We start from the raw sequence: 12,764 nt of genomic DNA, 5'->3' as shown, positions 1-12,764 counted from the left end.
AATACAGCTATTGGATTGTTAAGAAGCTTAGTTAAGTAAAAATTCTCAAATGAGACAGTATATAAACTGTAAAATTATATTCCATTTTTGAATTTTGAAATTTTTACTTTCCAGCTCCAAATTGAGGCACTCAAAATAAATTTCAGTGCATTAAAATTTTACATTGGTTGGGTTGTGCACTTTGACTTGCTTTTGTCACTGTGAAAAAATTATGAAAAGGAAAAAAAAAAAATATTTCAGTCGTGCTTTTTAAAGGAGAACTTTAAATTTTAGGTTTATTAATTACAATTACATATGGCAAATATGATAAACTTGAATTCCATAAATGACAGGAGCCAGGTATGATAAGTGAAATCTGCATTCATACTTCCTTTTGCACTTGCTTTGGAGAACTGCACTGCTGAAATGAAGCTAACTTTGTGCTACAAGTAATGTTCAAGCCATAAAACTGTGTATGGCAACTATGATAAAATCTATGTATACAATGGCAAAAAACAGTTGTGTATGGCATCTAGAGGAAACCATTTCAATCATAAGGTTTCGTATAATATTTTCAGTGCATTAGACATTTTTCATTGAAAGGTTCTCCATTAAAAAAAAAAAAATATTATTCCTTTCAGGCAGATAATTGTAATGTGCTTGCTCTGGTTAAATTCAGTGTTTTTACACATGTCAGATAAAGTTAAAATTGTATGAGCCAGTATAATTTTGGATAATTAGAACTCTTACTGTTTTTAAAACTGAACTGTCATCAAAATAATTTTGATGTAGTTTAGTAGTTGAACTAAAATATTTAAAAAATATTCTGGATAATATAAAATAGTGTGGTTTGTTGGTAAAGAAGATATGCCATCATTTTCTAAAAGATTTATTATTTGGATAAATGAGAATTCTCTCAGTTTCTTTACTATAAGCATAATTTCATGCATTACTGTTGACTTTTAATGAGATATAAGTACTGTGCCTATAAGTATATAAATAACTATTTTTTTAATCATTTTATCCATATTACACTGTATTTATGTGTGTATCTGTCATAGATTTTAAAATGTCATTATTTCAATAAAGGAATATTTTGTTTTGAACTATGAATTTTTTTTTTTTTTTTTTTTTTTAATTTTACATTAAGTGTACTGCCTTTTGTTAATACAACCAGTTTCAACATTTTAGGTATAACAATTGCATGATTGCATAAAATATTAAGTACATAAATGTCAGAATAAATTGTATATGGTAATAGCAGAGTAATAAATATAAATAATAATATAATAACTATTATATTATTATTTATAAGTCTTGTGTCTTATTATTTATAAGTCTTGTTTTGTGAAAGAGTTTGCAAAAAAATATTAAATTGTTATTAAAGTGTAATTCAGCAAAACAAAAACTTAGGCTTTTTAATCATGCTTTAGTTCATTGATTAAATTATAAGCATTGTCATATATTCCAATCAGTTGATACCAAGAGGATAAAAATTAGCTATAAGAAATTACAGATCATCCATAACACAGCATTGCTGCTCAGAAAATAATTTTTTACATTCTGTGCTTTCAAAATTATTCAGTCAACTTCTTCACCTTCAGACTTCCTGCAAGCTTTTTCAGGTTCTTAAGAATCTGTTTTAATCTATGATCCAAATTCTAATCCCTGTTTACCTTTGTCTTTTGCATTTTGTTTTCTTACTTTGAATAAGAATAAAATGTGGGCATTTCTCCAAGGATTAATGCACCTGCTAGGGAGCCATTATTGGAAATATGTTCACAAGCTTCTACAGATGGTTTTTGCTGTGTGTGTGCAGGGAAGCTGTGATTTGTGAGGATATGTACAAAACTCTGACCTTTACATTTTTCACAACATACCTGTGTAAGTGTTTGGACTCTGGACTATCATATTCTCTCTCCAAGAATCTTGGAAACAAGGTTTTGCATTATGCAAATTACCACTATTAATTTTTGTCTTCTTTTCATTTGATATAATATCACAATAATAAGAGGTACTGAATCAAACACAATTACTTTAACTGTCATTAAGTATGATTTTTGCGATGTTTTTCGTTTACATACACGTTTCTCTCTTTTTACTACAAATAAATTTTTTTGGGGGGGGGTCAGTTTACTGTGACCATGTCATGGTTCACATGTTCAAATTTATTATTTAATTTAAAAGTACAAGAAAATTAGTTTTTCTATGCAAGATGATGTGGTTTATGTAAGCAGCAAGATATTAAAAAATTCTTTGAATTCTTTTACATGTGCTTTATATGTTGTTAAATTGTTAATACAAATGTACTAAGGATGTCGTCAGTATGCTTTTGATAGCTTTTAGTTTGAAAAATGGCGGTAATAATTTTATTTTACAATTTTCATTATTAAGTTTATATGTCTTACATTCATATGAGAGAAACTACTTAATAATTTTAAAACTTTACAAGGAATTATTAATGTATTATGTTAGAAAATATCTACATAACAGTTTTAGTTGTTAAAAATAAGTTACACACCTTAAGTCACCATAGAACATATTAAATGTTTTATGCCTTGTGCACTTTGTATAGTGCCTATTAGTCATAAATAAGTAATTTATAACTTAGGTGGTCTTGCCAGCTACGGAACAGAAAGTGAAGACAGTGAAGGAGAGGATGAAAAAGATGCTTCAGATTCTGAAGAGGAGCTGTATCGTAGGATTAAAGAAAAAAAGAAATTATTTGCAGTAAAGGAAAAGAAAATTATAGCTGATCTTGAAAAGAAGGAATTAGAAGAGCGGGCAGAAGCTGAAAAGTTGAAACAAGGTAATGCAAGTGTGTCTTTTCATTAACAAAAAAGTAAATATTCCACAGAAAATTTACTTTTTACGTACTGTAATGTATTTATCAGCTTTTCATTCCAGTTGTTACCAGCCAACAACCTTTTAGAATTTGAAACATTGAATTAGAACCTGAAACATCAGAATCATCCTGTATAGAATTTAACTAATTCTAACTCATGAATAGCTCCTATAACTAAAAAGTACCAATTATAAAATTGACATTATCCCATAAATGGAATGATTTAACCCTTGTTTATTACTTTAATAATCGCCGCATTATGCACAGTTAAAAATTGCTTTTAAAAATTCCATGGCTAGCATAATTTTAAAAACTTAGTCATTAATATTAGAAAAATCAGTCTGAGCATAATTTTTATTTCATATTTTTACAATTAACAGTCTAAAGAGACACATTTTGGCCATTGCTGGCATGTGTATTATCTCTTGCTTCTGGAACAGAGTATTTTTTAAATTGTTACAGTCTGCTTAATATTTGGAACAGGCATATAATACATGTACTGTGTGCTGTATTTTACTCTGCAAAAGTTCCTTTACTTTTATCTGTGTTTAAACATGGTTGCAGTATGTCAACCTAGAATATTTTATCTCCTTTTCAGCTTCATTTTAACTGTTGGTGCCAGTTAAATTTTAAACCTGAAACACCAGGCTCATTTGTTTTTCATCTGCAGTTTTCATCATTATTAACTGTTTCAATAAGAGGGATTTTATCAATGAATACTGAATACCTAATTTGCACTTTGAATCTTATGAAAGTAAAAATAAAGGCAAAATAAATTTGAAAATTTATTTGCTGGTTTAAATATGTTTAAAAAATAATATTTCCATTTTTTGTGAAAAGTATTTATAGAAGTTTTGATTGAAACTTTCTCACGAAAAACATCCAAAAATGGCCAAAAGGTTTAAATTGTTAAACTCAAAATAATTTTGAAGAAAATAATTTGCATGGTCTGGTGTTCCTTGTATGTAATGAAAATATAAGACAATTTATTTTTGAAAATTTGCTAAGAAAGACTATCTTTTCATGGTTTTTTTTATACTTACATGAGCATACTGTTTGATGATACTGCAGGAAATTTATGTACTAAGTTTTTTTGAGCAGTGTCACAATGTATTTTATCATAATGTATGTAATTGATTCATGCATAATGAAAAATAATCTCATTGAACAAAATTATTATATTAGAATTCGTACAACTTAACTAATTTTTAATAATTTCAATATTACTTAAACATATTATGTGCTGGACCTTGTTTAGAGACCTGTCTCATAAAAGAAAAATTTGAATTTTTTAGAACCTATGTTGTTCTGATTGAAAGAAAGCACACCAAATTCAGATGTAAAACTACCCCCCACCCCACCCCAGAAAAAAAGCAACTCTAGATCGGTGTAAATTTTGAATAAATTCACACCAATATGATGTTACCTTTTCCCATGGTTTTTGGATACTTTGTTATTTTAACCCTGTAACTGCCGCGGCCATATATATACATACGCCTTGTGCAGCTGATGCGTTAACTGCAACGGGTGTATATATACACCCTTCCAAAATACTATCATTTGCTTTGCGCTGCTACCCGTAAAATTATTCGCAAAGCTTTGGCATGCAACACCACAATGACCTTGACAAAGTATGCGAAGGAGGATAAGATTTCAGAGAAGTGTGGGGAGAAATTGGAGGGAGGGATATGTCTAAAGCCATGAAAGTAATGACTTCGCGGTATTGGCCGGTGTTGTTTGAGTAAAACATATTTTTTTTTTATTCTGTGTCCTCCATTTTCGTTTACTTTTTGTAGTAGGTTCCAGGAATAAAGAAAGATATAATGGATGTTTCAAACCCATTTATCTTTTTTGAATTATTTTTTGATGAACTGCTCGGGCTTCATATTGTTACTGAAACTAACCGTTTTGTAGACGAGTATGTGAACCAACACCTTGCAAACGAAAAATTAAGAACAAAATCGGGGCATTCAATCAGTTTAGAAGAAATATGTGTTTTTTTAGGCATACTGATTTCACAAGGTATAAACACTGAAACCTGATATTACACTTTACTGGTCCAGAGTTGCCAACTCTCCCGATTTAGGCGGGAGACTCCCGATTTTCGACCGCTCTCCCGCCAACCCGATTTACAATATATTTCTCCCGACTTTTTCTTATTCTTAATATTTCTCACGATTTTTATGGAACTTGGCTTAATACTTCTTTATATGAACAAAAAAAAAAAAGTGGTTTTGGACGTCTGAAAGCAACTGAATTTTCTCTAGATTATATCTAAAATGAAACCTTGCCAATCAGATGAGAATTTCTGCTTTGTGATCGACAGCATACGTATCCAGAAACTTCGTTCTCCAGTTGTCCAATGGGCATCGAGCTCCACTGCGTGTCATCTGGCATATATTAGCCAATGAGCACAAAGCAAGCTCAAGACCGTTGGCCGTTCTTTGGATGTTCTTTCGCTATTTCGTTCATCTTGTCCTGAGTTGTGTGAGTACATGTGCCCATTTATCTTTTTTGAATTATTTTTTGATGAACTGCTCGGGCTTCATATTGTTACTGAAACTAACCGTTTTGTAGACGAGTATGTGAACCAACACCTTGCAAACGAAAAATCAAGAACAAAATCGGGGCATTCAATCAGTTCAGAAGAAATATGTGTTTTTTTAGGCATACTGATTTCACAAGGTATAAACACTGAAACCTGATATTACACTTTACTGGTCCAGAGTTGCCAACTCTCCCGATTTAGGCGGGAGACTCCCGATTTTCGACCGCTCTCCCGCCAACCCAATTTACAATACAATATATTTCTCCCGACTTTTTCTTATTCTTAATATTTCTCACGATTTTTATGGAACTTGGCTTAATACTTCTTTATATGAACAAAAAAAAAAAAGTGGTTTTGGACGTCTGAAAGCAACTGAATTTTCTCTAGATTATATCTAAAATGAAACCTTGCGAATCAGATGAGAATTTCTGCTTTGTGATCGACAGCATACGTATCCAGAAACTTCGTTCTCCAGTTGTCCAATGGGCATCGAGCTCCACTGCGTGTCATCTGGCATATACGAGGGCCATCCAGGAAGTAGATTACATTTCCGTCTGTGTCCACTAGGGGCGGGGCTAGCGCGGCCATCTTGGGGTCAGAGCGTTGCGCAGCTCAGTCTGCATCTAGCCGTGCTAGTGAGAGGTTCGTGCTGTGCTCCGTTCAGATACTGTGACGGTTTGAAATGTCTGCGTTAATTGAAAATCCCGCGAGGTGCGCTCAGTAATAAGGTTTCTGACTGCAAAAAACTGTAAATCGATAGAAATCTATCGGCAGCTTCGTGAAGTGTATGGGGACAACATTATCACTGAAGGTGGAGTGCGTCAGTGGGTCATAAGATTTCAAAATGGCCGAACCAATGTTCACGACAAAGATCGAAGTGGGAGACCCAGCATAGCGACCGCCGAACTTCTCGAAAAAGTCGATGCTAAAGTCCGTGAAAATCGAAATTTCACAATAACGGAACTTTCTTTGAGTTTTCCACAAATTTTGCGAAGTTTGTTGCACGAAATCATCAGCGAAAAGCTTGGTTACCACAAGTTTTGTGCAAGATGGATTCCAAAAATCTTGACAGAGGACCACAAAAATCAGCAAATGGCTGCAGCGTTGAACTTTTTGGACGCTTACCATAAGGATGGTGACTCTTTACTCGATCGCATCGTTACTGGTGACGAAACATGGGTGAAACATGTGAACTGTGAAACGAAATTGCAATCAATGCAGTGGGGGCACACAAGTTCTCCCCAAAAACCCAAGAAATGCATGCAAACGATGTCGGCAAGGAAGATGATGGCGACTGTTTTTTGGGACAGAAAAGGTGTAATTTTGGTGGACTTCCTGGAAAGAGGCACTACAATAAACTCTCAAAGGTATTGCCAAACTCTCCAAAAACTCAGAAGAGCAATTCAAAACAAGCGCAGAGGAATGTTGAGCTCTAAGATCTTGTTGATTCACGACAACGCCCGGCCCCACACGGCAAATGTCACTCGTAAAGTTCTTGAATCTTTTAAGTGGGAGTTGTTTCCTCATCCGCCGTACAGTCCCGACCTGGCACCGAGCGACTTCCACCTATTCCCAGCAATGAAGAAGTGGCTGGCTATGCAGCGTTTTGATGACGACGCACAGCTGCAAGAAGAGGTAACGAAGTGGTTGAAGGCGCAGGCGGCCGAATTTTTCGACGAAGGAATTTCCAAGCTCATACATCGCTACGATAAATGCCTTAATTTGTATGGTGACTATGTAGAAAAATAGTATTTGAGTGTGGCTTTCATCTGTATATAATAAAATTTGTTTCCTATACTTTGTTTATTTTTTTATTCCAAAACGTAATCTACTTTCTGGATAGCCCTCGTATTAGCCAATGAGCACAAAGCAAGCTCAAGGCCGTTGGCCGTTCTTTGGATGTTCTTTCGCTATTTCGTTCATCTTGTCCTGAGTTGTGTGAGTACATGTGCCCATTTATCTTTTTTGAATTATTTTTTGATGAACTGCTCGGGCTTCATATTGTTACTGAAACTAACCGTTTTGTAGACGAGTATGTGAACCAACACCTTGCAAACGAAAAATCAAGAACAAAATCGGGGCATTCAATCAGTTCAGAAGAAATATGTGTTTTTTTAGGCATACTGATTTCACAAGGTATAAACACTGAAACCTGATATTACACTTTACTGGTCCAGAGTTGCCAACTCTCCCGATTTAGGCGGGAGACTCCTGATTTTCGACCGCTCTCCCGCCAACCCGATTTACAATACAATATATTTCTCCCGACTTTTTCTTATTCTTAATATTTCTCACGATTTTTATGGAACTTGGCTTAATACTTCTTTATATGAACCAAAAAAAAAAAAGTGGTTTTGGACGTCTGAAAGCAACGGAATTTTCTCTAGATTATATCTAAAATGAAACCTTGCGAATCAGATGAGAATTTCTGCTTTGTGATCGACAGTATACGTATCCAGAAACTTCGTTCTCCAGTTGTCCAATGGGCATTGAGCTCCACTGCGTGTCATCTGGCATATATTAGCCAATGAGCACAAAGCAAGCTCAAGGCCGTTGGCCATTCTTTGGATGTTCTTTCGCTATTTCGTTCATCTTGTCCTGAGTTGTGTGAGTACATGTGCCTTTAGGAAATAGTTTTAGAAAATAAACATTTTCCGATTACTGTAAGTTTATCTTGTGAAGAACGAATATTTATGTTTTTTTCTTCGGACCTTAACAAAGCTTTTTGCTTTTTTTTTACAATTCATTTTGCCATCATTCGATGTTCTGAACACAATTCTACAAAGCAGAATTCCATTAATTCATGTTTTGCAATCAATGATTTATGATCTGTTTAAAGACATTTTATCAAAGTTTGTAAAACCAGTCTGTGTTTTGTCTTGTAATTCTATATATGATGTGATTTATGGTGAAACAGAAAATCAGAAGGAAGATGAAGATTTGGTAATAGGAGCTGCAACTACAAAAGTAGTGGAAGAACTTTCTACAAAAGTAGTGGAAGAACTTTCAGAAGAAGACAAAAATAAGTTTTATCTTCATGTTAGAAGTTACTTCTGTCGTATGTGATTACACACTACATAAATTTCCAGTCAACGATGAAGTGATTTTGCATGCTAAAGTTGCTGATGTTTCTGCTCTAGCAAATGCATCTTTTTTTTATATAAGGTACTTTTTGAATAGATTTCCTGTGTTACTTCGTTTAGTCATGAAAGATGATGATATTGATGTTGCTACTGATATACTGCAGTCGCAATTTTGCAGTTTACAATTAGAAAACTTGGATGAAGTTATAAAATCAGCTAGGATTGACACCCAGTGGAGGTTAATTGGAAAATTGAAAGGTGCTGATGGAATTTTAAAATATAGTGAACTCTCTAGAATTATGTTGGCCATGTTGACAGATCCCCATAGTAATGCAGAGTGTGAGAGAATTTTCAGTGTTGTTGCGAAAACAAGGACTAAATTTAGATCTAATATGAGTGATGACACATTAGAAAAACTTTTATTAGCGAAAGCAGGCCTACGTGGCAATTGCTATGAACAAAATTATGAAGTTTCTTTCTTAAGGAGAGCAAAATCTGCCACTGTCCATAACATTTGTATGAAAACTGATTAAAGTGCCTTTTTTTTTTTTTTTTTTTTTTTTTTTTTAACGATGAAAGTAATAAAAATGTTTTTTATGTTTAAGGTATTTTTGTTTTGCTTGCATTTAAGACTTAGTAACTATTTAAAGTTAATTCATTATTAAAAACTATATTTTTATCATTTAAAAAGTCTTTTTAACATTGTGAAAAATCTCCTGATTTCTTAAAAAAATCTCCTGATTTTTGAGTGTCATAGGTTGGCAAGTATGCTGGTCTAAAAATGAATTGATCGAAACTACATTTTAGGAATCTTTTTTATTATAAAAACATAATTTTTATTATACTTTTACTCAAAACATTAAATTTTGTGCATTCATTTTTTCTTTTATTCTTTATTTTGTGAAAGTAAACAGTTTTTAGAAAGTGAAACTTGCACTTATTTTCCCCCTAATACATCACATAACTACTCGTGCCTTTGTGAAAAACCGTGACACTGGGAAATGAATCTTGTACGTTTTCCACGGCAGTTAAGGGGTTAAGGGCAATAAAACAAAGGTCCAATAAAACATTTTTTTTTTTTTTTTTTTTTTTTTTTTTTTTTTTTTTTTTTTATGTATGACAATCTATAATTGCTTTTAGCTCTAATTTTACATCTTGTGTAGTTACTGTGTTTAAATTTGCAACATAACTTGAAGAAAATAAATTTTTTAATATAGAGATTAATAATTAATTTTATTATTTTAAGTCTTGTTTCTTTGAAGTAATATCTTATATACTATGCTTATTTAATAAATTATTTTTAGTTATTGAAGCAAAATTATACTAATATATTAAAACATGAATAAGTAGTTTATCTTTGTAGAATGCTACACATTGAGTATAAGAATAAAACAATATAAGTTTGTATATTTTTCATGCCTCTTTTTGTTTTTAATATAATTTTAAAATGTTATTTTTGGAAATTAATTGCATTTATTTTCCCTTCAGAAAATATACTAAAACAAGCCACATTAGCTAACAATGTGCAAGAAAAAGTTTCAAGTGATGCCATTTCTGATCAAGTCCGTTCTCCTGTTGCCTTACCAGAATCAGTTCCACAGCTTCCCATAGCTCTATCAAGTGATGTATCTTTGATAACAGAACAAAGTCAAGAAGCACAATTAAATATAAAAGAAGAGAAAGATAAAGAACCAATAAAGGAAGCTGCAAAGCAAGTAGATAATGAGGAATCTGATTCATCTGATTCAACTTCTAGCTCATCAGATAGCGATAGTGAATCTGAAGAAAAGCGGAAGAAAAAATATAGCAAACAGGAAGAAAAAAGATCATCTGGTAGTGTTAGGAAAAGTTCAAAAAGCGAAAAGAGCCAGACAAAACACAGTAGTAGTAGTAGCCGACAGAGGCGTAGCAGAAGTAGAGATAGCGATAGTTCAGAGAAACATAGAAAAAGTCACTCTTACGATAAGAAAAGCAGTAGTAGTTATAAGAAAAGGAAGAAATATAAAAGAAGTGATAGTAGCAGTAGTTCTAGTGGTACATCTAGAAGAAGAAAGCATAATTCTAAATCTGAGTCAAATCATAATCATAGTAGGGAACGTAGGAGTCGTAGTTATGATGAACGGGAAGGAAAACGTAGGCGGAGTGTTAGTTCTTCCAGAAGTTACCGCAGAAGTGACAGCCATTCATATAGGTCATCACATTCAAATAGGCATGAAGACAGATATAAATATGATAGGCGACATAAGAATGATAAGAAATATCGAGAATACAAACACAGTCCTTCACCGTCTGGACATTCATCAAAGCTTCCAAAAAAATACAGAACAAGTAGGTCTCTTAGTTCTGAAAGTGAAAGTTCTGGTAAGAAATTGAAGAAATCCCGACATCGATGACCTACAGGCTAAGGTTGTTTTTTAAGTTATTTCCTTGCTAAAGTAATATTTGAAATTCATTATAACAGGCTCATGTGACATTTATATCTCCTTTCATTTATTTTTATAAATCAAATTTTACATTTAACATAAATGATATTTCTAAAACCTTATCAAATATTAATTTGGAATACTTAAAAGTTTGTAAATATTAAGTTCTTTTTTTTTTAAATATGTGTTTAGCTTTACATTTCCTACTTGTGTATTCTAATTGCGTAATGACTTTAAACAGACTAAACTGTATTTCCCTCAAAATAAATAGTTAAAGGATTTTAAAAAGCAATTCTCACTGTGAATAATTTGTTAGAAGATGAAATTTTTTACTATATTTTTTTTAAAAAAACCAGTTGTTGTGATCTCAAAAATAAGTATCGCATAATTTTCTATAATGCAGTTATTAATTTTACAGTTATGATTTTAGTAATGCAATTTTATGTTGTCTAACAGATGATCGAATGATGTTCATTGAAGCAAAACTAAGCCATAATTATAACAAATCATATATATATATATATATTTTAAATCAAAATTTTGCTTTTGGTAATATACCATTTTTTCACTATACATGTGAGTAAATCTCTAAAATAAATTATTCCACATAACATGTCACATCCAATATAACATAATGTGTTCAATATTAAATTCCGTAATAAAAATATTTTTTCATTTCAAAATTATATTCATTTTTTAAAAATGTCAATAATTGTAGTTTTACTTAAAATATTCTGAAATTTATATACATTTTTTTTTATATAAAGATCTACCTAGCATTATTAATGTAAAGCACTGAACACATGCATACGTGTAAAACAAGAAACTTATAAACTTCAGTATGTTTTTGCAAAATTAGATTCTTGTAGCAAGTATAAACTTAGCCTTTCTGTTTATTTGTGCTGAATTCTCATGTGATTTCACATATCCTCAAAGGTACTCTTTTTTTTTGGGGGGGGAAGGGGCAAGCCTATATCTATATTAGTATAGGAAATTAAATATGTATAGGGAAAGAGGAGAGGCAAAAACTTCCTAAAATAAGCAAATCAATAATTTCGTGAATCCTAAAATATTAAAAAAACTCATGGAAATAATTAATCCTTTGCCTCTGTTGTATTCAGTTGTTTCTTAATATTTGTAATTTTTAATTTTTAAAAATATACATAATAAATAATAAAAGGTAATCAGTGTAAGAATGAAAAAGTCATACTATAAAATAAAAAGTTTCTTCTCTATACTTATGTACATATATAAATATTTTATTTCTTCGTTCCAGTTTATTCTCAAGCTTTTTCTTTCTTTCTTAGTAACTACAGTTATTCTGTTTATCAGATTGCATATAATAAAACACTTTTAAAATTAGTTTATTTATTTGGACTAATTAATATGATATATACTGACAGTTTTGTTTGTTTTCAAAATAATTTTCCATATATATGTGTGTGTGTATAACATGTATATCACACATTATTATTTATGGGAAGTTAAAAAAAATCATTTCTTTTCTTTTCAGATCCATATCTTGTACAGTGAAATTTTATCACCTATCAAGAAAAGGGCAAGTTTTTATTTGTAGGACCTGTTTTCATTTTGTATGTTATTGTCTGCTTATTTGTAAAATTATGCTGTAAAATAGACACATTTTGAGTGCAAATTGTGTTGCTTTTTTTTTTTTTTTTTTTTTTTTTTTTTTTTTAAGATGTATACAAAATCTGCTTAACAAAGTTGATACATTGTCTTTGGTAAATCAGGGGTGTTTGTGGTTTGAGTAGACAAAACTCTGGATGATTTAATTTCTCAAATTTAGAATTTCCAGGTTTTTGAAATGTACATTCATGATGTTTTTCAAATTTTGTCACAGAACAAATATATCATTTGGAAAGTGT

General features: G+C 31.7%; 1 protein-coding gene across 3 annotated transcripts in view; it reads left to right on the top strand.

Annotated features, from left to right (window-relative positions):
* Nucleotides 1-12,532, top strand: part of LOC118197493 (uncharacterized) — a 64,726-nt gene extending 52,194 nt beyond the window's left edge. For all 3 annotated transcript variants that reach the window (XM_085815007.1, XM_085815008.1, XM_085815006.1), the window contains exons 10-12: nucleotides 2,591-2,788; nucleotides 9,944-10,861; nucleotides 12,392-12,532. In XM_085815007.1, the coding sequence (XP_085671133.1) occupies nucleotides 2,591-2,788; nucleotides 9,944-10,848 (1,103 nt within the window). In that variant the 3' untranslated portion in view covers nucleotides 10,849-10,861; nucleotides 12,392-12,532. The remainder of the gene's footprint in view (nucleotides 1-2,590; nucleotides 2,789-9,943; nucleotides 10,862-12,391) is intronic.
* The last annotated feature ends 232 nt before the right edge of the window (nucleotides 12,533-12,764 follow it).

Source organism: Stegodyphus dumicola, chromosome 4 (genome assembly GCF_044657685.1).
Source record: "Stegodyphus dumicola isolate Sdum_Otavi_A_Nest chromosome 4, ASM4465768v1".
In the NCBI taxonomy this organism is placed as follows: Eukaryota; Metazoa; Arthropoda; class Arachnida; order Araneae; family Eresidae; genus Stegodyphus; species Stegodyphus dumicola.
Note: the sequence above shows the minus strand (reverse complement) of the source record. Positions and strands in the feature narration are given on the sequence as shown.